The 27,342-nt window shown below is 47.6% G+C and overlaps 2 protein-coding genes across 3 annotated transcripts in view; one reads left to right on the forward strand and one right to left on the reverse strand.

The window, feature by feature from the left end:
• Positions 1–27,342, forward strand: part of FBXO16 (F-box protein 16) — an 810,609-nt gene that overhangs the window by 464,080 nt on the left and 319,187 nt on the right. The window lies entirely within an intron of this gene.
• LOC310702663 (angiopoietin-4-like) lies at positions 10,503–25,902 on the reverse strand (the record flags this gene model as incomplete). The annotated part of the gene is made up of 6 exons (XM_083494630.1): positions 10,503–10,888; positions 12,071–12,266; positions 13,720–13,936; positions 14,518–14,655; positions 17,042–17,264; positions 25,405–25,902. 6 exons carry the CDS (start codon positions 25,900–25,902, stop codon positions 10,742–10,744), a joined length of 1,419 nt encoding a protein of 472 aa, XP_083350756.1. The 3' UTR covers positions 10,503–10,741.

A 27,342-nucleotide genomic window follows, 5' to 3' on the forward strand; every position in this document is an offset into this window, starting at 1 on the left:
TGCACAGACCTTTGTTTTTAAATAATAATTTTCTAAAAAATATTTTACCAGAGATTCGCCGTTGTCAGATACAGGCAAAGTTCCCTTGTACCTTCCTGCCCTCCTTGAAATCTGAGCGGATGAGAGGAAACTTCCTAATTGCCGTATGAGTCCAGAAATTCTTGCAAGGTCACAGTCAAGCTGGGAATTCTTGAGGTGTACAGTTTGATGCCCTGCTCCTTGGGATGGTGATGTGAAACTGCTCTGGGCGAAGGGTGAGGCATCAAACTTTATGATGACTAAAAATACAATTAAGACCACCTGATTTGGATGGGACGCCTTCAAGAGAGAGATCAGGTCACCTCCTAGAGAAAGGACAAAAACGATGGGAGCAAAAATGGAGAGAGAAGTTGGTTTATAGGGGCCCTCCAACTTTAGAAGATAAAACCAGCAGAGATAAGAATTTTGGGGTGTGGAGAAAGACATGCTTAAGCAAATCCTCCAAGTTAAAAATCCCTTGTAAATTCAGATTGATATCCTCTCTCCAGTTGCAGTTCCCTTCCCAGTTAAGAGAGCTGTTTGGTTTAAAGATTTTAAGGGGGGCATGGGGCAGCTGGAATGGATTTGGCCTGTTATTTCCTTTAGAAATTGTCTTCAAGACAGGGTTAAATTGCCCACAAATGCATGTTGTTGTTGTTGTTGTTGTTTTAAATTGTGACACACTGTTTTGATGGTAGAAAATCAGCTCTGGGAAGGGATGATTTAGAGCCAAGAAATGGTGAGGGTTTGTGTGTGCGTGTGTGTGTGCTTGTGTGTTCTGTGTTTAACCCTTTCACTGCTTACCATTTCCCGCTCCAAACTGTCCCTGCACTGTCTCCCCTTTTCCCATCCTCCATGAGGTTTCCAATGTCTGTCCACCAGCAAACCAGAGGGTGTCAGGATGCAACATTTGGAGGGTGTGCAGCCGTCATACACTCTCCAAGAGTGGCACCCTGTCATCTTCTGAAATGTGGCTAGGGGTTCTGAAGCACACAACCTGTTGGATTGCGGGCTGCGTAGGTCCACCCCCAGACGCCTGCACACCTTGGGTGCTTTTGCTGTTGAGCCAGTCCTGTTCACAAAGGTCCCTTTTTTTTGCCAATTTTGCTCAGCTGAGATGAACAGTTACAGGCCAGCAAAACTGACTGTGGCTGCTTTTCTGTTCTGGGGTGTTCATTGCAAGTTGCTTGGGGATGGCAACATACCTTGCAGTGCTCTGGCTCATGTGAAGTAATGGCAAGGAACGAGTGTGTCTGCATGCATGCGCAGAGTGCACTTTCCCATCGTCCCTTGATGGAGACTGAAGCAGAGTACCTCCAAATGACAAGGAGGATTCCAAAATACAAAACAGATTTTACAAACTTAAGGCGTGGTAGGGATTTGCAAGCTTCTGTGCACCACATATTTCTTCATCTGCCAAAGCCAGGGCCACCTTGCTTGATCCAGGAGGCAAATAGGGTTTCTTTGTCTGCCAGCATCACTCCCATACCATATGCAGAAACCATGTTTGCCTCATGCTACTTGTTCGCACCTCGATATTGAATACATGTTAAACCTAAACAGTGTGAGGGGACCCCAGCTTAGCTTGCTTTAGTCTGGAAGGGAGAAGATGGAGAGGTGACATTAAGAGCCATCTTCCAGTATCTGAAAAGCTGTCATGTGGAAGAGGGAGAAAGTTTGTTTTCTGCTGCTCTGCAGGGGAGGGGCGCAGAACCAGGGGATTTGAATCACAAGGAAGGAAACTCCGACTAACTCTTAGGAAGAACTTTATGGTGGTAAGAGCTGGTCGGCAGTGGACTCTCCTTCACCAAAGGTTTTTAAAGGGAGGTTGGATGGCCATCTGTCGGGGATGCTTTCGCTGCAAATTCTGGATTTCAGGGGGTTGGACTAAATGACCTTTGGGTATACCTTCCGTCTCTGCAGTTCTGTGATTCTATGAAACGGCAGAATCCCTGGATGCCCCTCAAGAAAGCAGAAAGAAGGCTAAGCATGCAAAGCAGGGCTGGGGGAACAAAAGGACAGGGGTCTCTTTTGGCAAGCAGAAAGAGAAGAGAGGAATTTCAGGAGGTTTCTAACTTCTTGCTGCAAAGCTCTATCCTGTATTGATCGCAAAACTCCGCTGGGGCCCTTGGCTCCCCGACATCCGGATGAGGTATTTAGGCTATTGATTAAATAAGGAGGGGCAGAGTGAGAATGACATCTCTGGGGATTGCTATGAGGAGAGCCATCCATCACCTGGAAACATTGATCCAAGAGCAGAGGGGGAAGGGAAAGGACTCTTTGAAGCAGTTCCGGTTGTGGCAAAAGGCTGCCCTCAACTTTTGTACACAATGGATGTAAATAAAACTGTTGGCATTTCTTTCTGAACATTTGGGCAAAGAGTTTGTTTTCCTGAGTGGTGGTGTTATTATATCTGTTTATATCCCGCCAGACCAGGACTCAAGGTGGATTATTCAAATTAAAAGAAGGCAGATAAAATACAGAAAGCTTACACACACACACACACACACACACACACACACACACACACACGATAATCATTAAAAGAGACTGTACTAGAATTTTAAATATTTTAAAAGGCTGTTAGTAAAATCAGCAAAAACTATTAAAAGCCCCTTTTTAAAAAAACAACAACAAACCAGTCAGCTCCCAAAGGTCTGGCGGAATAAAACTGTCTTCACCTGCTGGTAGGGAGCCAGTCCATTCTCACTAGGAATGGAAAGCACACATATGTATTTGAGGGGGACAAATTCTTTGGGGGGGGGGTTTACTTTAGTGGGGTTGGGATTTAAATGTAAATTCTGCGTTGATATTTAAAGGACACCCCGCTTTTCCAGCTCGTGTGAGTTGCCCACTGCAGCTTCCATTTGCGCTTGAAGAGCAATCAACGCTTTCCTTAAAAAGCAAATAAAATGCAACAGACAAGGTAAGGTTATTTACCAAAGCAGAGCAAGAGACTAGGCAGCGGGAGACAAAGATGTGTCAGAACCAACAAGCATTTTCAAATGCAAGATTTCAAACCCCGCTAGCTCTCACCTCCTCTATGAATTTGTCTCGCTCACTTTTAATGACATCCATCCTCTGGGAGTGAGCACCATGATTTAACTGTGGTGTCGAACAAGGTAGCTGCTGTCATTTAAGATGTATCATTACATAGCCAGGACATTATTATGTCCAAACTGGGCAGGAGAAGAAAGGGACATTTTGGTTCTCAGCTGGGAAAAAGGCTGTTGTATTTATAGGGATTGTGAATGACAACATTTGCTTAGCCAGTGAACAATGGAACATGTGGAAGTGAAAGGAGGAGCCAGGCATTCCTCCTGGAGTCACGGTCTCTGAGCTTAGAATTCCAACCATGGAAACAGCCCTGCAGACTTTCCCCCTGAAAACCAATGTGGAAAAAGAAACCCCAATGCTCAATCGTTACACAGCCAAAATATTTTTTCAGGAAAAAGCCCCACTTTGCCCAAATCACTAAAAGTGGAGAGTGTTTGGCCAAACCCTAGAGATCCATTTCAGTATGGCTGTCCATGGACTATGCATCTCTTCCTGCTGTGTACCAAGGGGATTAAAATATATTGTTAGAATTAGAACAGGGAATTGCAGAGGCAAAGAAAAGCAAAGAGGAAACCAGTTCACAGCGCCCACATCCCAACACCCCTGAGCCAACAGAGGAAAGGACCAGAGCTCAGCTTAGAACACAGAAGGTCCGAGATTTGATCCTCAGCATCTTCGGGGAGGGTTGTGAGAATCCCTGCTTGAAGCCCTGGAAACATCACTGGCAGTCGGCATGGGAAGTACTAAGACACATGGACCTCAAGTCACCTTCCTATGCTCCTATGCTAGAGTTTTACAATGCCCCTGCAAGAACGTTGGATATTGGTATTTGTCGCTCGGCCGCAGGGATGAACACATCTGTCAATTTAGGTCCCTCTTAGTTTTCCGGTTTTCCAGTCTTTCAGTTCAGAACTCTCCATTTCTGCATCAGTTTGCGATTATTATTTTCTAAAAGGCCCTCATGAAAGTTCATTGTATATAACTTCCCCCGACACATGTATTTCCATACGCAATTTACTCTAACAAGGTATACGTACATATGTTGCTTTCACTAACATAAGCGTACTTCCCAGCTAAGAAATGGATCTTGGTACAGTCATACTTCGGGTTACGAATACTGTGGGTTGCGCATTTTCGGTTTACGGACCGTGCTGAAACCAGAAGTACTGGAATGCGTTACTTCTGGGTTTCGGCGCTTGCGCATGCGCAGAAGTGCTGAATCACACACATGCGCAGGCATGGTGCTGCAGGTTGTGAATGCTGCAGGTGCCTCCCACATGGATCACATTCGCAACCCGAGGTTCTACTGTACACTTGAATCGGTTGGAGAATAGCAATGCAAAATTCAGAGAAGAGTGGATTTTGAAAGATAGCTGTGTTTTGGTCCACCGAGGCTGAATTGGGCAGGTTCACATGAACACCTGAGTTCACATTAACACTTGAACCAAGTTGAATTCCCCGTCCCCCTGCTGCCCTGGTCCTGCTCAGAAGATCTCTTTTCCTCTCTGCTGCAAAACCCAAATTTGCGCTGAGGGATGCTGAGCGGCAGGATGCAGTAAACAAAGCAGAAGATGCTCGGATCAAACCTGATTGGCCTAAGGCTGTTGCTTAGCAATGGCTGATAGCCTGGGTACCTGAGGGCTTAAGCAGCAGGGAGATGGACTGGAGATGCAGGAAAGGAGTGCAGTTCCATGACCAAAGAACTGGTTTTATATCTTTATAATACACACATAAACAGGGCAGGATTTAGGTCTGAAGAGGCCCTAAGCTCCTGAAGGTAATGGGGCCCTTTATATCTCCAGCTGTCCTTTGTCAACAACAAATTGTCGCTTTTTTGTGTTGAATATATGCTATATGGTAATTTATGGACCTAATAGGTCTCTAAAGCCACTTGTACATGTTGCCCTGAAACCAGTCCATGCAGAATGTAGGCACCTTTAAAAGGCACCTGCTTCTTGGGAGAAAAGCAATAACAAACCTTGAAAAGCAGAGACATCACCTTGCCAACAAAGGTCTGTATACTTAAAGCTATGGTTTTCCCAGTAGTGATGTATGGAAGTGAGAGCTGCAGCATAAAGAAGGCTGATCACCGGAGAATTGATGCTTTTGAATTCTGGTGCTGGAGGAGACTCTTGAGAGTCCCATGGACTGCAAGAAGATCAAACCTCTCCATTCTGAAGGAAACCAGCCCTGAGTGCTCACTGGAAGGGCAGATCCTGAAGCTGAGGCTCCAAGACTTTGGCCACCTCATAAGAAGAGAAAGACTCCCTGGAAAAGACCCTGATGTTGGGAAAGATGGAGGGCACAAGGAGAAGGGGACAACAGAGGACGAGATGGTGGGACAGTGTTCTCGAAGCTACAAACATGAGTCTGACCAAACTGCGGGAGGCAGTGGAAGACAGGAGGGCCTGGCGTGCTCTGGTCCAGGGGGTCACGAAGAGGAGGACACAACTAAACGACTAAACAACAACAACAAAATTGTCCACACCTGGAAGCACACTGAGAATCAGCATGTTCAACTTTAAGGGCAGTGTACTACTTCCGTTTTTATCTCTGCCACCGCTTTCCTGTGTTAAATTTTAGATTGCAAACTCCTGCTGGCAGGGACCTGTACAGTACAGTCACATCTATCTCTTTAGCAGTGTTTCTCAACTGGGGGATATATGGCCCCCCGCCCCCCGGATATTCCAAGGGGGCTGCAGGTGAAATTATATACTTATAATATCATAAAAATTATAAATAAAACATGTTCTGTTTACAAACAAAATAGCTACCTTTCTACTGGTATGGCAGGGGGGTACAGGAAGGAAACAAGGTGGTTTGGGGGGCACGGTTGGAAAAAGGTTGAGAAACACTTTTCTAAAGCAGGGGTAGGCAACCTAAAGCCCTGGGGCTGGATGCGGCCCAATTGCCTTCTAAATCCGTCCCGCGGAAGGTCCGGGAATCAGCATGTTTTTACATGAGTAGATTGTGTCCTTTTATTTAAAATGCATCTCTGGGTTATTTGTGGGGCCTGCTTGTTGTTTTTATTTAAAATGCATTTATGGGTTATTTGTGGGGCATATGAATTCATTCATTATTTTTTCCCAAAATATAGTCTGGCCCCCCGCAAGGTCTGAGGGACAGTGGACCAGTCCCCTGCTGAAAAAGGCTGCTGACCTCTGTTCAGTCTAAAGCATCACCCATAATAATAATAATAATAATAATAATAATTTATTATTTATACCCCGCCCATCTGGCTGGGTTTCCCCAGTCACTCTGGGTGGCTTCCAAAAGAATATTAAAATACTGTGATACATCAAACATTAAAAGCTTCCCTAAAAAGGGCTGCCTTCAGATGTCTTCTAAACATCCAACCCTCCAACCATCCTTCCAGTCTTGTATTTTTCTGCCTAATATACCAGCAGGTGGCAATATAATCCAATACATGGTCCAGTTTTGTGATGAAATTTGGGACTTACCCAGACCGTCTCAAAAATCATGTACTTTTTCATTCCTCATTTTTTGGGCTATGAAAACCACAAGACATTTCCACAGTCCGGGTGACATCTTGATTTTCCCAGAACGAAAACCTGCTTTTCGCCTCGACGTTGAAGGGGCCCGGCTCGCATATACGCACCATGATGTCATGCACATAATTCATTGCGCATCACAGCTTCAGCGACTGGCTCCTCCAGAGTGCTTGACCTCCTTCAGACAGCATGATGTTGCATGCGCACGCCCCATCCCCTCAGTCTTGGGGGGGGGGGGCAACCTGACGCCTCTGCTTACCAATTTCATATGGAATCTGGGAGGTTCAGATTTGTTCCTGGACTCTTTGCAGAAGCAACTTTGGGGGACCTGCTTTTTGGCTAAAATGAACGAGGGGCACTCTCAGGTCCCTGGATTAGGGCAGTGTGCATTGAGCTAGGGATACCAGACATCCCTGGCTTCTGGGGACAGTCCCCGGATTTGAAAATCTGTCCCCGGACAAATCCCGTCCCCGGAATGTCCCCAAATTTGCAAATCTGTCCCCGGGAAACATGGCAGCGGCAGCCTCAGCAGCCAGGAGCCAGCCTGGTAGCGCAGTTGGCTCTGGCTGGTTTCAGGAGCTGCTCGCTGCCGTGACGCCCGCCATTTTTCCTCGCTGGAAGTCCCCATATGATGTGCTACCAGGCTGGCTCCGGGCTGCTGACTGCCGCTGCCGCCGCCACTGCCAAAGGAGAACTGGGGACGTCCAGTGGTACAGATCTCCTGCCCCCTGCCCCCTGCCGCCTTTGTTTTGACTGATTGGGGGAGGCTCGGGAGTCATAGGTGGGCGGTGCGCCATTGCCCAGGAGGGGCACAAGGTGCACAGCTTCTCTGCCGGGCAAGGTGCAAAGCCCTTATTTTGCACTCTGTGAAACATAAATGTGCAGAGTTTTTTTTTTTAAAAAAACTGGGCAACGGTGCACCGCCCACCCATGACTCCCGAGCCTCCCCCGATCTGTCAAAACAAAGGGGGAAGGGGGCAGGAGATTGGGGAAGGTTCGGGAGTCATGGGAGGGCATTGGGCCATTGCCCAGTTTTTTTAAAAACTCTGTGCAATTATGTTTCACAGGGTGCGAAAGAAGGGCTTTGCTCCTTTATACAATATGCATGTGTGCTTGGGCTCAGGGACTTTTGCCTCACCATCCCCACTACTGACTCTCTGTTGCTAGGTAAAGGTAAAGGGGACCCCTGACCATTAGGTCCAGTCGTGTCTGACTCTGGGGTTGCGGCGCTCATCTCGCTTTATTGGCCGAGGGAGCCGGCGTACAGCTTCCGGGTCATGTGGCCAGCATGACTAAGCCACTTCTAGGGAACCAGAGCAGCACACAGAAATGCCGCTTACCTTCCCGCCAGAGCAGTACCTATTTATCTACTTCCACTTTGACGTGCTTTCGAACTGCTAGGTTGGCAGGAGCTGGGACCGAGCAACGGGAGCTCATCCCGTTGCTGGGATTCGAACTGCCGACCTTCTGATCAGCAAGTCCTAGGCTCTGTGGTTTAACCCACAGCGCCATCCGTGTCCCTGTGGTTTAACCTATAGCGCCACCCTGTTGCTACTCAGCTTCCCCCCCCCAAAAAGTGTCCCCGGATTCATTGAAAAAAATCTGGTAACCATACATTGAGCGCTTGTGGGATGTAACATAAGCAGTCAAATACAACATTTCCTGTTTGCCTAGAGTGGACACAGACAGGGGGATGTTGGTCCAGCCAGTCAAACTTCCTGTCACACCTGGTCTGGAGCATCCTTCCTTTGCAGGTGACCAGGTAGGTGGGCATGACCCATCCAGACCCCACAAAAGGTCCAGTCACGCAGCCACCTTCCTCTCTTTCGATGCCTTTTCTTCTCTTGGACTGCATGTGGGATCAGTTCCCATATGGGATGAACTCAAACTCTCTTCTGTAACTCTAAGCTAAAGCCTCTTTGCCTTCAGGGATCCAACTGTGAACTGAATGTGAGTAAACTTCTTACAACTTTAAAAAGAAGACTGTTGTGTCTTTATTCTTTTAGGAGGGAATCAAAGGGGTCTTACCAGGAATAATAGAACTTAAGATATTCAAATCTGCAACTAGCTTCCTGCTGTGTGAAAAGGGGAATGTACTCTGCTGCATGAATAAACTCACTAGCGTGAGTTAGGAAAGATAATATTTAATCAATATATCCCCTCCTGCTACCCACAACATTCCCACAGGGCTGTGGTGCTTGTGCCGCAAGCCAGGTTCCCTGTGAAATCTGGCCACAAGCAGGGTGTTAATGCCATGCAAAGGTTCTTCAAAACACATAAGACGTTTATTCAGGTAAGATTTGGACAAAGCTTGGACATCAGCTCTACAATTCGTCCACACTGATCTCCCCCCCCCCAATGTTTACTTGGCATCCCTTGCAAGCCTATCCTCTTTCTGACACCTCTACCCCCAAACCCCACTCTGAGGTCTTTTGCCAGTTAGGCATAGCTGTCAACTTACAGATTTGAAAATAAGGGACCAGCAGCCTCAAAAATAAGGGATCAGCAGCCAAAATAAGGGATTTTCAGAGCACAGGTATGTTCGACTTCTGAGCCCCTCTGAGCCAAAGGCAGAAAGCCCAGCCAGCAGTCAAACAAAGCCTCAAGCGGTGGTTCCCACAGCGCAGCAACCCGGTAAAGGGGATGCAGCAAGGAAAACCACCGTCACCTCTCCGCTGGGAAGCGCTGAGCAAAGGCGAGTCCCCAGGCAACGCGGCCGATTTGATTGGCACAAGGCATGCAAGCTCCACCCCCCAGTCGTTCTTAGACTCCTTATTGGGTGAGCAACGCAGCCAAGCAACACAGTTGGAGCCTTCCTCCTCCCTGGCTGGCAGGGAGGGAGGGAGGGAGAGGAGCTGCTTCCTTTGAAACCTGGGAAATTTAAGGGACATCATCAATAAGGGACAGCAGCGGGACACGGCACTGGGATAAGGGAGTTTCCCGCCAAATAAGGGACGGTTGACAGCTATGCAGTTAGCAGTTGGTTGGCAAGACCACTTTGAAGAAGTTGTGTGACCTTATGGGAGATAGATTCCGCCAAAAGACCTGGTTGGAGAAATTGCACCTCTCTGCTGCAGATCTCTGCTGCAGATGTTGCTCTCAGCTCCCTCAAGCTTTTCTGAAGTTGCCCCGGCAGCTATGATTTTGCAGCCAATCCTACCCCCCACCACCGACTCCAAACCGAAGGGCCCCCTCTACAGTGGGCAGAAGCAGGGCATGGGTAATATTCCAGCTTCTGCTTTCAGGAATTCTGAAAATACAAGTCTCTCATTTTTCAGTTATCCCATTCCAAGGAAGGACCGAGTCTTTGCAGAAAAGCACCTATAGCACCAGGTCAGGAAAGCAAAAAGGCCCTTTCCCCCATTTTAAAGATCTTGAGGGTCTTGTTTTTACAAATCAAACAGTATATAAGTTTTATGAAATAAGTAAAAGCGATGCTGTCTCTTTTCTCCTCCTCTTCTTCTAACTACGCTAAACAGTTCAGCTTCAAAGAGATATAGGTCCTTGTCGCAAGGGGTCTCTGTGATACACTGCAGAAATATGCCCCCGAACTGCCAGAGCAAACAAGGAAAGCTTCCATTTGCAAAGCAGTTCCTTTTGAATGGCAGCAGGTGGCAATGGCGAATCCTCAAGGCTGAACAGGCAAGATGTCAGAATGTCGGAAACATTAAGCGAAAGAGGGACTTCGAGGTCCAGCAAAGCCCAGCTTCTTCCAACAGAGGGCAGCACTGCACTGCTCCAAGCTGGCGCCCATCAGCCTTCATAAAATATACTGATATTCCAAACTCATTTCGTTGGTTTCCTTTTCGTAGCCTGTTTCATTCTGACAAAGAGCTGGACGCAGCCATTCTTCAAGAAGCCATGACTTCCACTGGGCTGCCATCTCCACAGCTTGCAGCCACCAAAGCGTCCACATTTAGGGAGAGCACCAACCACCCCTCGTTTGTCAAGCTAGCCTTGCTGCCAGAATGCACCCCCCCCCGGCGAAAGTGCCCGAGGGTCAGATTCTGTCCACTGCTCTTTGCATTGTCCACGTGACAGACCGACTGGCGTGAGGGGACATGCCTCAGGACGGGCCGGTGGACTGTGATGCAGTTGTCCAGGGTCATCCATCGCCCAGCTGTGATTTGATGAGAAAGAGATCCCGGGTTCCTTCATGGGGAGAGGTGGGGGCGGAATGTGCGGGGGCGGATCATCATGGTGACTTTCTTGAGGGAGTAATAATCGGTGTCCTTCCACGTGTACCAGACCACTCCGTCGGGGCCAAGAATCTTGCGGTTCTTCAGAGAGTATCTTCCACCCTGCGCATATGGACAACACGGGAGGAGAGGAGAGAGGGAGAGAGTTGGGGAAGAGAACAGAGGGTAAATTTGCACCCTTTTGCTAAAACCAGATGTGGAAGTGTGACACCTAGAGCTTAATGTGGGGTGGGAGAACCGGAGGCCCTCTAAATTAAGGGTGGATGATTCTACCAATCTCTGTTTCTCATTTCTGCGTCAGTTTATGCTTGCTAGGTTTTTTTACATCTCCGTGAAAACCGTGAGCATTCTCGTGTTGGTGCTGACTTTTAAAGCCCTAAACGGCCTCGGTCCAGTATACCTGAAGGAGCGTCTCCACCCCCATCGTTCAGCCTGGACACTGAGGTCCAGCGCCGAGGGCCTTCTGGCTGTTCCCTCCCTGCGAGAAGCCAAGTTACAGGGAACCAGGGAGAGGGCCTTCTCGGTAGTGGCACCTGCCCTGTGGAATGCCCTCCTACCAGATGTCAAAGAGAAGAACAACTACCAGACTTTTAGAGGACATCTGAAGGCAGCCCTGTTTAAAGAAGCTTTTAATGTTTGACAGACTGTTGTATTTTAGTATTCTGTTGCAAGCCGCCCAGAGTTAACAGACCACTGTATTTTAATATTTTATTGGAAGCTGCCCAAAGTGGCTGGGGGAACCCAGACAGATGGGCAAGGTATAAATAAATTATTATTATTATTATTATTATTATTATTATTATTATTATTAAGGGTGGGGTGGGGTAAACCTGTTGACGACTGTTAACGACTGCTATTAGCCCAACAGGAAAAAGCAAGGGATAGTATGCAGTTGACCAAAAATAGCTTTAGCATATATAGTGGAACCTCATGTTACGCACGCGAGGCCCATTCCGGAGGCCCATCCGTAACACGGAACTGACACAAGCCAAAGTGCCACGTCTGCACATGCGCACCACACGATTTAGCGCTTCTGCACATGCGCGAGTGGCGAAACCCGGAAGTAACCCGTTCCGGTACTTCCGGGTTGCCGCGGAACGCAACATGAAAACACGTAACCTGAAGCGGACACAACTTGAGGTATGACTATAAATTTACCATATAAATTTAGCAATTTTTAGCATATTACACCCACCCACTCACAAGTTTGCTTGAAGCTGAAATTAAAATGAAAACCCGAGAGGGCAGGCGGGCTGTGGAGGCCACCTCAGTGGCCTGACTTACTTTGTAGTAAACGCCGTTGAGGTTGGAGAAGAAGCATTGGTGGTACCACCAGCCTCCGTGGGAGATGGCGGCACAGATATTCCCCGAGTCGGGCGTGCTGAAACTCCTCTTGTTGTGGTACCAGGCGAAGGAATCCTCCACCGTCCCACTGAAGCCCTCCACATGCAGGCGGTAGTAATTCACCTCGTTCTCAATGCTGCAAGGCAACAGGGAAGGTTTCTGAGAGCATCTCAGAGTGGGCTTCTAAGTGGTCGCTCCTGAGCCGGGGCAACTTCAGAGGGGAGGTGGTTTTGTGGAAATTGAAAGGAACGCTGTCCGTGGGCTTCTTGTTTCCTAACCTCTGCACTCTGCAGGCGAGGGCCTCCTGCAGACGGCTTATTATTTATTTCCTCATTAAAACATTTGTATAGGACGCGGGTGGCGCTGTGGGTTAAACCACAGAGCCTAGGACTTGCCGATCAGAAGGTCGGCAGTTCGAATCCCCACGACGGGGTGAGCTCCCATTGTACAGTCCCTGCTCCTAAAGGGTGGGGTGTAAACTTAAATGGTTTTATTTATTTATCCATTAAAAAATACTAATAATTAGACACGCCCAAGCAGATGTTTAGAAAGTTTAAAATTTTTCCTGCTATTTCCCCCCCAATTGATAATTTTATGGTTTTATCTTTTTTTGTAAACCGCCTGGTTTTTTGTTTTAACAATAAAGCGGTGTAGGAATAGGTCATGAAATAAATGAATAAAACAAATCCCTGACCATTGGGCATGCTGGCTCTTGGGGCTGATGGGAGGGGGCAGTTCAACAAGAGGGTGCTTTGGATAGAGGAAAGCATCTAAAATATGGGTGGTGTACTGTGGAGAGTGTATTAACTTATGTTCTGTGTGTGTGGTTTGGGAGCTGCACGGCCAGGGAAAAAACAATGCTGTCCAGGATTGTAAAGACTGCGGAGAGAATAATTGGGTGCACTCTTCCCACTTTGGATCAAATCTACGCTTCCAGGTACCATAAGAAAGCTGCAGAGATAGCGCAGGATAGTGCGCACCCCGGAAATGATCTCTTTCAGCTTCTGCCTTCTGGAAGAAGGTCCAGGGTTATAAAGACTAGGACTAGCCGCCTGAGAAACAGTTTCTATCCAAATGCAATTTTGGTTTTAAATGCCGTGTAAGGAGTCTCTATGGGAGTATATTGTATTTAAAAATGGGGTACAGTGGTGCCTCGCAAGACGAAATTAATTTGTTCTGCGAGTTTTTTCGTCTTGCGAATTTTTCGTCTTGCGAAGCACGGTCAAGTCGCAACTGCACCTCTTCAAGCGGTTTTAAGAAAAAGGAAACAAACTTGCAAGACGTTTTCGTATTGCGAAGCAAGCCCATAGGGAAATTCGTCTTGCGAAGCAACTCAAAAAACGAAAAACTCTTTCGTCTTGCGAGTTTTTCGTCTTCCGAGGCATTCGTTTTGCGAGGTACCACTGTATCAGAGTTTTTAGGGGGCTAACCTGGCAGGGATAGCTGGGGTAGCAGCCTTGTTGGGTTTTGAATGTCTTATGTAGATTTTTCAATTTCGTTGTTCTGTATGGGACAATGGCAATAAAGATTATCGTATTATCGTGTTTTGCTGGGCAGCAACCCAGATGCCCTCTCACCTGAAGACCTACCTGAACAGCTGGTAAAAGGCATGTTTGTGCTTATTGTTCCAATCTTCCAGGTCGATGCGGAGAGAGTAGTCCCCTTGGCTGGTGATCTTGTGAATGTTTTCGTTGCCCATCCAGAATTCACTGCTCAACTCCCCAAAGCCATCTTTGTACTCGTTCCACGTCCGGTTGAAATTGACCGTGCCATCCTGACGCCGCTGGATGACGGTCCAGCCTCCACCTGCCACACAATTGCGGCGAGAAATGTCATTGAACTGACAATCCAACTGAAAAAACACACACCCTGATCTGAACTTCTCCCACCCCGTTTGGAAGATTTAAAGGTAAAGGACCCCTGAGGGACGCGGGTGGCGCTGTGGGTTAAACCACAGAGCCTAGGACTTGCCGAACAGAAGGTCGGCGGTTCGAATCCCCGCAAGGGGGTGAGCTCCCATTGCTCGGTCCCTGCTCCTGCCAACCTAGCAGTTCGAAAGCACGTCAAAGTGCAAGTAGATCAATAGGTACCACTCTGGTGGGAAGGTAAACGGAATTTCTGTGCGCTGCTCTGGTTCGCCAGAAGCGGCTTAGTCATGCTGGCCACATGACCCAGAAGCTGTACGCCAGCTCCCTCGGCCAATGAAGCGAGATGAGCGCCACAACCCCAGAGTTGGTCACGACTGGACCTAATGGTCAGGGGTCCCTTTACCTTTACCAAAAGGACCCCTGACAGTTAAGTCCAGTCACGAAGCAGCGTCTGACCCAAGCACCTCAACATGTAAGGAAACACCAGGGAGGACCTGCTCCCATTGCCTGCTTCCATACCTTCCACATCCATCTCGCACAGCACTTCAATGGGCAGACCTCCATCGGATGGCATGATGCTGTAGACGCCCGACCGTCGGACCCCGTTGTAGTATATGGAGGCACAATCAATGGGGCAGTTCTTGGCATGCTTCACATCTGCCGGGGAGGAAGGGAGAGAAAAACCATTTCAAGGCATCATCTGGACTGAGCCCGCAAACCAATAATAACAAACTGACTTTAATTGCTCCACCTAGGGTTGTCGTATTTCAAGAAGTGAAAATCCGGACAAATAATAAGAATAAGAATAAATTTTATTTATATCTCGCCCTCCCCAGCCGAAGCCGGGCTCAGGGCGGCTAACAACAATCAAATAATCAAACAATCAAATAATCCAATATTCTAAAAACATTCCATTATAAAAATTAATTAAAATCAAATTAATGGCAACCGTTAAGCAAAATTCTGTGCAGGTTGCCAGAGGAGGGAGTCAGGCTGGGCCCTGACCAAAGGCCTGGTGGAACAACTCTGTCTTGCAGGCCCTGCGGAAAGATGTCAGGTCCCGCAGGGCCCTAGTCTCTTGTGACAGTTGTTGAGCTTCTTTTTTTGGGGGGGGGGAGGGGAGCTGTTGAGTCCTTCCTTCCTTCCCTCCCTCCCTCCCTCCCTCCCTCCTTTTTTTTGTGAAATCTCCAAAAAATGAAGTTTTTGATATACAGTGGTTCCTCTGGTTGCAAACGGGATCCGTTTCGGAGGCCCATTCGCAACATGAAAAGAGCGCAACCCACAGTGGCACGTCTGCGCACGCGCGGGTTGCAATTCGCCGCTTCTGTGCATGCGCGTGACATGATTTTTGTGCTTCTGCGCATGTGCGAGTGGCGAAACCCGGAAGTAACCCTTTCTGATACTTCTGGGTCGCCGCGGGATGTAACCTGAAAGAATGTAATGTAACATGAGGTATGACTGTATTCTTAAGGAAATTCACCAAAAAAGCAACACTTCCAGCATGGGTTGCCATACACCTGGGTTTGCCCAGACATTTTTACTGATTTCCTGAAATTCCACCCAGACACTATTTCCAACGGACGAATCCCGTATATGTCTGGGAAATCCCAGACTTACAGCAGCCCTAGCTCCACACTGGCATGTGATTGGACCCCACCCAAGCACATTGACCAGAGTCCCTCTTCTTGCCCTCTTCTTCCGAGAGCCAGTGTGGTGTGGTGGTTAAGAGCGGTGGACTCGTAATCTGGTGAACCGGGTTCAATTCCCTGCTCCTCCACCTGCAGCTGCTGGGTGACCTTGGGCCAGTCACACTTCTCTGAAGTCTCTCAGCCTCACTCACCTCACAGAGTGTTTGTTGTGGGGGAGGAGGATGAGAATGTTAGCCGCTTTGAGACTCCTTTGGGTATTGATAAAGCGGGATATCAAATCCAAACTCTTCTTCTTCTTCTCCACACTGGCATGTGATTGAATCCCACCCAAGCACAGTGACCACAGTCCCTCTTCTTGCTGCAAAATGCCTCTCCCTTTGGCCCAGGGGCAACCGAGGTGACTCTGCTTACGTAGCAGTGGGATCAGAAGCGGACTGACCTGGTCTACATCCCGCTTAAAGCCAGGGGGACAGCAAGCACACGGCATCCAGAACTGGCCGGCTTAAAGGATTGCTAGCCCAGAGGCGTGCTCTTCCCTTCGCCTACGTCAGGGGCTCAGGCTGGATTTGGGCTAGTGGGTGAAAGTCTTTATCAGATAATCCCAGTTGGAGGATAGATGGGAAGGGCTCCGTCAACCTGGTTGTTGTTATGGGGTCAAAGACCTCAATCGAAGGAACAGCATCACAAACACCATTAAGGGCATTTCCTTTGGGACCTTAGGGTGGGGAGAGGACCAGGAGACAAAAGGGGGCAGGGATGCCCCACAGAATACAGAGGAGGTGCCAAATGAAGGCTCAGGATGGGATTGGGGAAGTGAGGAAATCAATGCATGATCAAGGAAAAGGAAAAGGCAAAGGTAAAGGGACCCTTGACCATTAGGTCCAGTCGTGGCCAACTCTGGGGTTGCGGTGCTCATCTTGCTTTATTGGCCGAGGGAGCCAGCGTACAGCTTCCGGGTCATGTGGCCAGCATGACTAAGCCACTTCTGGCGAACCAGAGCAGCGCACGGAAACGCCATTTACCTTCCCGCTGGAGTGGTACCTATTTGTCTACTTGCACTTTGATGTGCTTTCGAACTGCTAGGTTGGCAGGAGCAGGGACCGAGCAATGGGAGCTCACCCCGTCGCGGGGATTCGAACCGCCAACCTTCCGATCAGCAAGTCCTAGGTTCTATGGTTTAACCCACAGCGCCACCCGCGCCCCATATTCAACACAAAAAATAGCGACAATCTGTTGTTGGCAAAGCACAGCTGGACACATAAAGGGCCCCATTACCTTCAAAGCTAAATTCGGCCCTGACCCCAAGGGTCATCTAGCCCAAACCTCTGCAGGCAGGAGTCTTTTGGCCAACGTGGGACTCAAACCCGGATCTTGGCTCTTCCCGGGGGACTCACCTGGGTAGTGCATCTCGTGCTGGAGCCTCATCTCCACCGGGACCAGGCAGCCTGGGTTGTGACGCACCCAGTCCATCAGCAGGGAGACATTGTGGACCTGGGCTTGCATGTCGTACAGCAGCGTGGCCTGAATGTGTTGCAGGGTGCTGGCCTCCTGGTAGTGCTGCTCCAGCTCCTGAACCCGCTGCTCCACGGTGGCGTTGCGGCTGGACTTCTCTTCATGCTTCGCAGCAGCAGGATGGGGGCCGGCAGGTGGCGTGGATTAAAGAAGGACAGTGGAATTAATGGCCTGTGCAGAATTGGATAAGATGACAGGAAGGAATCTGAAACCTGCGGGACCAGAGATTCTCAGAGGACTGGAGTAAATATCGGAACTATTGGAAAAGCAATTGTAATAAACGGGTTACGCCGGTAGGACTGCGAGATGTTTTGTAAGGAGGATTATGCGAAATATTGCATTTATGAAGAGAGTTATTAGTTAAGGACAATTAAAAGTAATAGGGAAATTAAGAAATGTAGACTGAGTGATAAAGATTGACAGAACCTTCAGATGCAGTTGATGGAAGTCCAAAACATTGTATAAGATAAGAATATATGTTATATGATTGTTGGGAATGATATGTAAAAAATTAATAAGATGATTGATAGATAGATGATAGATAGATAGATGATAGATAGATAGATAGATAGATAGATAGATAGATAGATAGATAAAGAAGGACAAGCAAAACATTCAAGAGTGGGATGAGATGCTCCAGAAATAAACATCACCCCCTACCCACCTCCTGAACTGGGCCAACTGGTCAATAGAGGAACAACTTTTTAGAAATTGGTGCCCAATATTGAAGTTTGTTGTTCCTCTTCTTTCCCTGTGTCTTTCCCCTTTTGTGTTGTGTTTTCACCCTGACTGTAAGCCTGTGGGGCAGGGACTGCCTTGTTTAATTGGTTGTATGCAGGTAAAGGCAAAGGCCCCCTGGACAGTTAAGTCCAGTCAAAGGCAACTATGGGGTTGCGGCACTCGTCCTGCTTTCAGGCCGAGGGAACTGGTGTTTGTCCACAGACAGTTTTCCGGGTCATGTGGCCAGCATGATAAAACTGCTTCTGGTGCAACGGGACACTGTGACAGAAGCCAGAGCATATGGAAACGCCATTTACCTTCCCACCGCTGTGGTACCTATTTATCCACTTGCGCAGGTGTGCTTTTGAACTGCTAGGTAGGCAGGAGCTGGGACACAGCAACAGGAGTTCACCCCATTGCGGGGATTCGAACCACCGACCTTCTGATCGGCAAGCCCAAGAGGCTCAGTGGTTTAGACCACAGCTCCACCTGTGTCCCTATTGTATGCAACCTGCACTGGGAGCCTTTCTGGCTGAAGAGTGAGGTCCCAAAAACTCACAAACAAACAAACAAACAAACAAACAAACAAACAAACAAACAAACAAGAATGGTCTGGATAGGTTAGTTGGTTAGAGTATGGTGCTGATAATACCAAGGGTGCAGATTCGACCCCCATGTGGGATGACTAAATTTTCCTGCATTGCAAGGGGTTGGTCTAGATAATCCTCTGGGTCCCTTCTAACTCTACAATAGTAGGATTATAAGAATGCCCTTTTCTACCGATGCTTTAAAGCATGGGTAGGCAACCTAAGGCCCGGGGCCGGATCTGGCCCAATCACCTTCTAAATCTGGCCTGTGGACGGTCCGAGAATCAGCTTGTTTTTACATGAGTAGAATGTGTCCTTTTATTTAAAATGCATCTCTGGGTTATTTGAGGGGCATAGGAATTCGTTCATTAATTTTTTCCCCAAAATATAGCGCGGCCCCCCACAAGGTCTGAAGGACAGTGGACCGGCCTCCTGCTGAAAAAGTTTGCTGACCTCTGCTAAAGGATGGGCAAAATGCAGTGGGCAAGCTTGCTGAGGAAACATTGTGCTGGGGAATAATAATAATAATAATAATAATAATAATAATAATAATAATAATAAATTATTTGTACCCCGCCCATCTGGTAGGCTTTCCCCAGCCACTCTGGGCGGCTTCCAACAAAGATTAAAAATACATTAAAATGTCACACATTAAAAACTTCCCTGGAGAGGGCTGTATTGCACTATAAGGCGGTCCATGTTGCACATTCCTAACACACACACACACACACAAAATGTACAAGACTTGTGTGGCCAAACCCCTTAAGAGCTGATGACTCTGGTGTGATTGAGATCTCTGGCTCATCGGTCTGATCTGTCATTAGCCAACCCCCCAAGAGAAGCTTATCTGGCAAAGGGCAAGGACCCTCTGTAGAGAATTAAACAAAGAGAACTTGTGATCCTCTCATCTTGCACGGAGGCACTTTGTGGCAGCGGGAAACTCAGCAGAGAAATAAGCAAACATGTGTTGGATAAAGGGCGTGATCCAAGGAGAGCCCGCTTGGTATGAAACCCAGCACAGGGACGTGAACCAACGAGGGGCACACAATTCCCTGAGGTTCTCCTTCTTGAAGCTCCTCTCGAGTAGGAGCCCCTTTGCAGTGGGGCTCATGCAGGAAGACAAAAACATGAGGAAAGCCTGGTGGATCAGGCCCGTGGACTACCTAGTCCAGCATCCTGGCCTCACAGCGGCCAACTAGATGCCTGTGGGAAGCCCACAGCGAGCACAAGTGGTCTCTCCCCTTCTGTGATTTCCAGGAGATCTCCTACTGGATTGCTTTGAAAATCCATTGGTCCCACAACCTGCAGACTAACAGGAAATGAAACTGATTTATCTCTTAGCTGAGGTACGATGGGAGCCAAGGCGTCCCTTTCCTGGCAGTGGGGCATGCGCCAGAGACATCATCAGGAAACTGAGCTCAGATTTATTTATGCTATTGCTATTATGGTCATGGTACACCTGTGCAGGTGTCCTCATACTGCATTGCAGTCATCGCAGGTGGGGCTCTGGGCTCTGGGGGGGGTTTCCCTCCATTTTTGACTGGGATGCCCCCAGGTTTCATACTTCTGTTCCCAGGAGTATCTAAAATAAATATCCAAAATAACTAAATCACCTGTTCAGGTTCCCCCACAGCTGTCATTCCTGAATATGTGAATCATGGAATCATAGAAATGTAAGGATTCTTTACGGGGTCCTCGCCATGGGATTACATTCATCCAGTGCTTTACCAGCTGCACTGGCTCCCAGTGGAGTACAAGGTCAGGTTTAAGGTGCTGGTTTTGACCTTTAAAGCCCTAAGCGGCCTAGGACCCTCGTACCTACAGGACCGCCTCTCCTGGTATGCCCTGTGGAGGACCTTAAGGTCCACAAATGACAACATTTTGGAGGTCCCAGGTCACAAGGTGGTTAGATTAGTCTCAACTAGGGCCAGGGCCTTTTCAGCCCTGGCCCCGACTTGGTGGAATGCTCTGTCCCAAGAGACTAGGGCCCTGCGGGACTTGATATCTTTCCGTAGGACCTGCAAGACAGAGCTGTTCCGCCTGGCCTTTGGTTTGGACTCGGTCTCACCCTTATGTTTCCCTCCCCTTATGGTTTTGATCTATGGGCTACTTTTAAAATGAGGCTGCATTTTAAATTGCATTTTAACCTGTATTTTTCACTCTATAGGACACACCGGACCATAGGAGGAGGAGAACAGGGGAAAAAAAATTCTCCCCCTCTCTGCGCAGCGCCCCTTCAGCAAAGTGGGAGGAGAAACGAAGTGAAGCGTAGCCTGGAGAGCAAGAGGGATTGGTGTGCACTGACCCCTCTTGCTCTTCAGGCGGCTATCCGCAAGCCTTCGGAGCACAGCGGGAACGCTCCGAAGGCTTGCGGATAGCTGCCTGAAGCCCCCGGAGTGCAGAGGGAACTCCTGCTGCGCTCCGAAGGCTTGTGGATAGCTGCCTGAAGCCCCCGAAGTGCAGAGGGAACTCCTGCTGCGCTCCGAAGGCTTTTGGATAGCTTGCCTCAAGCCCCCGGAGCGCAGCGGGAGTTCCCTGCGCTCCGGGGGCTTCAGGCGGCTTCAGCGAAAGCAACGTGAAGCCTCCGGAGTGCGGGGGGGGGGAGCTCTCCCTCTGCGCTTCGGAGGCTTCCCGTTGCTATTGCTGAAGCCAAGGAGCCTGCATTCGCTCCATAGGATGCACACATATTTCCCCTTCATTTTTGGAGGGGGAAAAGTGCGTCCTATAGAGCGAAAAATACGGTAAATTGTTTTGTTTTTTTTAAATGATATTTATTAAAAATTTTCAGACAATAAAAAGTCACAAAATTAAAAATAGGAAATAAGAAAAACGTAACAATAATAAGAAACAAAGAAATACAAAAATACAAAAACAAAATACATAAAGAGTAAAAAAGAAAACAAAGTTAACAAAAAATCAATATTTTCATGACTAATATTTCATTTACTTATTTCCTGACCTCCTCACACCCCCCTTTTTTGTATTCCAGTTCACATAGTTAGTTCAGCAAATCCTTACCCTCTATCATTTATCTTTACTTATTATCTTAACCTATTATAACTATATATTTCAAACCATTGTCAATCCGTGTTTACATATTCTTGTTAATCTTTTTACCAATACCACTTATTTTCAATCCAACATCCCTTTAACATTCATTAATTTTACAGTATTTCTGCAAGTAGTCTTTAAATTTCTTCCAGTCTTCTTCCACCACCTCTTCTCCCTGATCTCGGATTCTGCCAGTCATTTCTGCCAGTTCGAAAAATACGGTAAATTGGTCCCCCCCCCATTATGTTTTTACTGTAATTTTAATGGTGCTAGCTGCCCTGAGCCTGGCTATGGCCGGGGAGGGCGGGGTATAAATAAAATGTATTATTATTATTAGAGTTGGAAGGGGTTCTGGGGTCATCTAGACCAACCCCGGCGATGGAGGCATCTCAGCTAAAGCATCCATGACAGGTGGCCCTCCAACCTCTGCTTAAAGACCTCCAAGGAAGGAGAGTCCACAACTTCCCAAGGGAGACCATTTCCCTGTCAAACAGTTCTTGCCACCACAAAGTTCTTCCTGATGTTTAGCAAGACAACAGCTGAAGAATTTATGACATGGGCGCTTAGCTGCAGCTGGGATTTCAAAAGCCCACAATGGGAAACCTTGAACCAAAATCTGCTTTTGGCTTGGTGGTATAATAACTTGTGGACATTGTCTATTGCGAGGGGAAATCGCACACATGCTGCGGGTTTCCAGGGGTGTGTGTGGAGGACTGGAGGTGGTTGGAGGATGGATGGCAGTTAATGGATTGAGGTTGAATCCTGACAAGACAGAAGGACTGTTCTTGGGGGACAGGAGGTGGGCGGGTGTGGGGGACTCCCTGGTCCTGAATGGGGTAACTGTGCCCCTGAAGGACCAGGTGAGAAGCCTGGGAGTCATTTTGGACGCACAGCTGTCCATGGAGGCGCAGGTCAATTCTGTGTCCAGGGCAGCTGTCTACCAGCTCCATCTGGTACGCAGGCTGAGACCCTACCTGCCCTCAGACTATCTCACAGAGTGGTGCATGCTCTGAAGGCGGCCCTGTTTAGGGAAGCTTTTAATGTTTAACAGACCACTGTATTTTAATACTTTGTTAGAAGCCACCCAGAGTGGCTGGGGAAACCCCAGAAGATTCCACCTCAACATTAGGAAGAACTTCCTGACAGTAAGAGCTGTTTGACAGTGGAATTTGCTGCCAAGGAGTGTGGTGGAGTCTCCTGCTTTGGAGGTCTTTAAGCAGAGGCTTGACAACCATATGTCAGGAGTGCTCTGATGGTGTTTCCTGCTTGGCAGGGGGTTGGACTCGATGGCCCTTGTGGTCTCTTCCAACTCTATGATTCTATGATTCTATGATTCTATGAACCCAGCCAGATGGGTGGGGTATAAATAATAAATTATTATTATTATTATTATTCAAAATGCTTTTATGTCAGCCATGGGGATTTTATTTACTAAACTCCAGACTTAGATGCTCAGTGTACACCATCCATTCACGCCACCAAAGGAAATATGCATGTCTTGATTTGTATTGCTGTGTCGCCGTTTCTTTCTCTTGCTATTTACTGCTTATTGGTTTTGTAAACTGCATGGTGCAGTACCTTGCTGCCACATTTTTGGGTTGCTACTAAGGTTAATCAAAGTTAAAGCATGATGGTGATCAACTAATTAATACCAGGAGTGTAGGTGCTCTCATCCTCAGAGAGGAGCGACCAGATTTGTGCAGGTGATGGACGCAAAATTGCAGAATGGTTCCAGTAAACAAATTCTGAGCTCCGTCGGATGGCAAAGATTTATGAGTCTTAATAATAAGAAAATATTGTTTCTTCCTAAGGGGCCAAATCTCCCTTCCTTCTGTAATTCATACCTGGCGAACAGCCATCCTTTCTCTTACTCGATTCTCTATTTTCTTTTTCATTTACATAACCTCCAGTTATGCAAATATTAAAGCACAATCTGTTCTCTTCTTACATCCAGGAGCGAAACAAAAAATAAATAAATAGGGAAGCTATTTTTATTTGGTAGATTAATCAACTAACAGCCCCATCCTAAACTTGCCTACCTGGAAGTTAAGTCCTGTTGAACTGGAAAGGGCTGGCTCCCAAGTAAGTGGTGTGAGGATGGCAGGCTAAGGGGGGCAACTGATGCATTTGTTTTGACAGACTCCTCCCTCCCCATTGCACCCCAAATCTGCTCCAGAGCATTGGGGAAGACCCCAGAACAGATTTAGAGAGTGCCTGGAGGGCTGGGAGGGGGAAAATGTCATTGCACCAGCAGAAATCCTTACACGAATGGAATGAGTTGCTTACTGCTACATTGAATACAAGTACACATTTTTAGTTGATTAAATTGTAGAGAGACAATTAAATTTGGCATGGTACTGAGTTAAGCATGTATTTAGTTTCAGAGGCTAGTTTTAAAGAATCCCAGAATCCCAGACACTGTCAAAAGCTGTTGAAAGAGTGCAAATATTTACCTGTAATCAATCAATCAGAAAGCAGATGATTAATCAAATAAACTGGGTGGCAGTCTGTCCTCTCCTCCTCTGCTCAATCCCACCACTCAGGAGCAAAAGGGTTATTTAATTCTAATCAGCAACTCCTTTTTCTGGATAAAGGCTCTCTCAATCCTACCTGGGCTTCCTGTTTGCCTTATGGCAGGCTTCCTCCACCTCGGCCCTCCAGATTTTTTGTGACTACAATTCCCATCATCCCTGACCACTGGTCCTGCTAGCTAGGGATCATGGGAGTTGTAGTCCCAAAACATCTGGAGGGCCGAGGTTGAGGAAGCCTGCCTTATGGGGTCTCAGCTCTGGGGTTCCAATACCTCAAGCAATCTCCTCTAACTAGTGATATTCTGTTGCCACCTTATGAACACCAATAAGTCTGATTTATTCTGTCACAGACATGATAGCTTGGCCAAATGGCCATCTGTTAGAGACTCTTTAGCTGAGATCTCTGCACTGCTGGACTAGAAGATCCTTAGGATCCACTCCAACTTTACTGTTCTAAGATTTTGTGGCGGTAAAAGCTGACTATAGCAGATTCTTATATGATTTGTTTCTAATAACTGTGTTTGGATACCACATGCTTGGCATGAGCCAACAACGTGACTCAGCAGCAGAAAACGCTAATTCTATTCTAGGCTGCATCAACAGAAGTATAGTGTCCAGGTCATGGGTAGGCAAACTAAGGCCCGGGGGCCGGATCCGGCCCAATCGCCTTCTCAATCAGGCCTGCGGACGGTCCAGGAATCAGCGTATTTTTACATGAGTGCCCTTTTATTTAAAATGCATCTCTGGGTTATTTGTGGGGTATAGGAATTCATTCATTCCCTGACCCCCAGATATAGTCTGGCCCCCCACAAGGTCTGAGGGACAGTGGACCGGCCCCCTGCTGAAAAAGTTTGCTGACCCCTGGTCAAGGTCAAGGGAAGTAATAGTACCACTCTATTCTGCCTTTGGCTGATTAATATCCTATAGGAGCAGTTCTCAACCTGTAGGTCCCCAGATTGGACTACAAATCCCATCAACCCTGAGCTCTGGCCTTGCTAGCTAGGGGTGATGGGAGTTGTAGTTCAACAACATCTGGGGACCCACAGGTTGAGAAAGGCTGTCCTATAGCCCTTTAAATGTATCTGTGGGAAGTGGGGTGGTCATTATTTTGTTGCGTTGGTTTAATTATTTACTTGTGTTCTATCTTGTATTTTATTCCGTAAGCTGCCTTGGGATGTCTTGATGGATGGATGGATGAATCTGATGTCACAATCACATCATGTGACTGACAGGTGGGTTGCCCCAACCATGCACTAAAGTTGGAACGTGGGAGTGGGGACAGATTCAGCCCAATGGTCCCCAAAGTCTCCCTATACCTAAGTTGCTGCCCATGTTTTCCCCCATTAAGAAACTCACCTGCAGCTCCAAAATCTTGATGCGGTGACGATGGTTCCTCAGCTCCTCCTGGAGCTCTGAGATGAGTTCCCGCAGTTCCAGGATCTGCTGTTTCCTCTCCTCGTTCTCGTGGAGCCAGTAGGAGACCTCATCCGTGCAACGGAACATGTCAGGGCACCTCTGCTGGTCCAGTTGCGGCAAGGTGGCAATGATCTTGCACCTGCCATTGGGCAGGACCTGGTTGCTGTATTCTCCACACTGGATGAGTCCAGGGCTCCCTTGGTGGCCGTCATCTCCGCTCATCCCTTCGCCATCAGCCATCAGGGGTCTCTGCAGGGAGCGGCAGTTCAGGAAAGCCAGGAAGAGGAGTGTTTGTGCCACCAGCCTTTGGGGTCCTGAAGGCACCCCAAGCTTCATGGTGCAAGCACAGGCCCAGGCCAGCTGGCAATGGAACAGCCACTCGTTCAGAGGGTGGCCGCTATGGAGAAGTCTCCTTGGTGCAAACCCCAAACTTTGCATTGGCGTGGAAAGGAAGTGATCCACCGCAAGGGAGAGCCTAAGGCTGAATGTGGAGCTGCCATCGGGATTGCAAGGTGTGTGTCGATTCGAAAACCCAGGAAATGTGGTCCAGAGGATGGCAAGAGTGAATTCCACTCCTCTCCGTTATTCCGCCTTGGATGGAATAATGCCAGCTCAATCTAGGACCCAAGGTCTTCTCCAAACCTCCTTGAGGCTGTGTGCTTAGGGTTTCCTTGGATTAAATTGAGCAGATTGCCTGCAACTGGTGAATTTTTCATGGAGGATGACAGCTAGAAGGAGAGGCTTCCCGCCACCAAGATTTCAGCACCATGGACAAGTCCTCCAGCAAGTCGTTTGCCCCAAAAGGAGGACCCAATAGGCAACTCACAGAAACTGCTCTTCATGCATCGATCACAAACAGCTGACTGTTTTAGGCATTGCGTAGTTCTCTTTCCTTCATTTGGAAAAAAAAGCAGAAAATGAAAGGAAATTAGTTTCTTAACATTTACACATGGCCCATGAACACCCACAATTTTTTTTTTTTTTACAGGGGAAACATTTTGCGTAGTTTCAAGGCACCGTTGCCAAATTGCCCTTAGTTTTGCAAAGGGTAGGAAGAGATACCAAAATTTCACTGTCAAAAATATTGACCATGGTCTCTCCATGAGCCACTTGTGAGATTGCTTCATGGCACTACCTTCCTCTGAATTACTCCTCAAAACCCACCATTTGCTTATGTGTAAGAACATTTATATACTGTCATGCCATTATATATATATATATATATATATATATATATATATATATATATATATAAGATTTACAGCAATAAAACTATAAAACCATACAATAAAAGCTATTAAAAAGACAGGCATCCATTCACCAATGTGTTCTTAATTGCTTGCATAGGCCTGGTGGACCTTGGGTCCTGGAACTTCATATGATTGTGGAATTCCCTCTGCTGGCAGGATAAGACCTTTTTGTTCAGACTAAGGTCCAGATGATGCTGACCACTCCACTGCTAGATCTTGGGGTGAACTCAGCTGCCTCTAAATGCATTCTGGTGTACCATGTTTACTTGAGTCTAACGCGCCATCAAATCTAATGCACACCTTAATTTTTGCAACGTAATTTGGCCAAAAAAGGTTGAACATTAGATCCGAGTAAATACGGTGTTTTAACTGTTCTCAGCTTTTACTTTGCATTTTACAAACCTTTGTAAGGTAAAGGTAAAGGGACCCCTGACCATTAGGTCCAGTTGTGGCTGACTCGCCGTTTACCTTCCCGCTGGAGCAGTACCTATTTATCTACTTGCACTGGTGTGCTTTCGAACTGCTAGGTTGGCAGGAGCAGGGACCGAGCAACGGGAGCTCACCCCATTGCGGGGATTCGAACCGCCGACCTTCTGATCGGCAAGTCCTAGGCTCTGTGGTTTAACCC

This window comes from Podarcis liolepis, assembly GCF_965112155.1.
Source record: "Podarcis liolepis genome assembly, chromosome: 3".
NCBI classification, from domain to species: domain Eukaryota; kingdom Metazoa; phylum Chordata; class Lepidosauria; order Squamata; family Lacertidae; genus Podarcis; species Podarcis liolepis.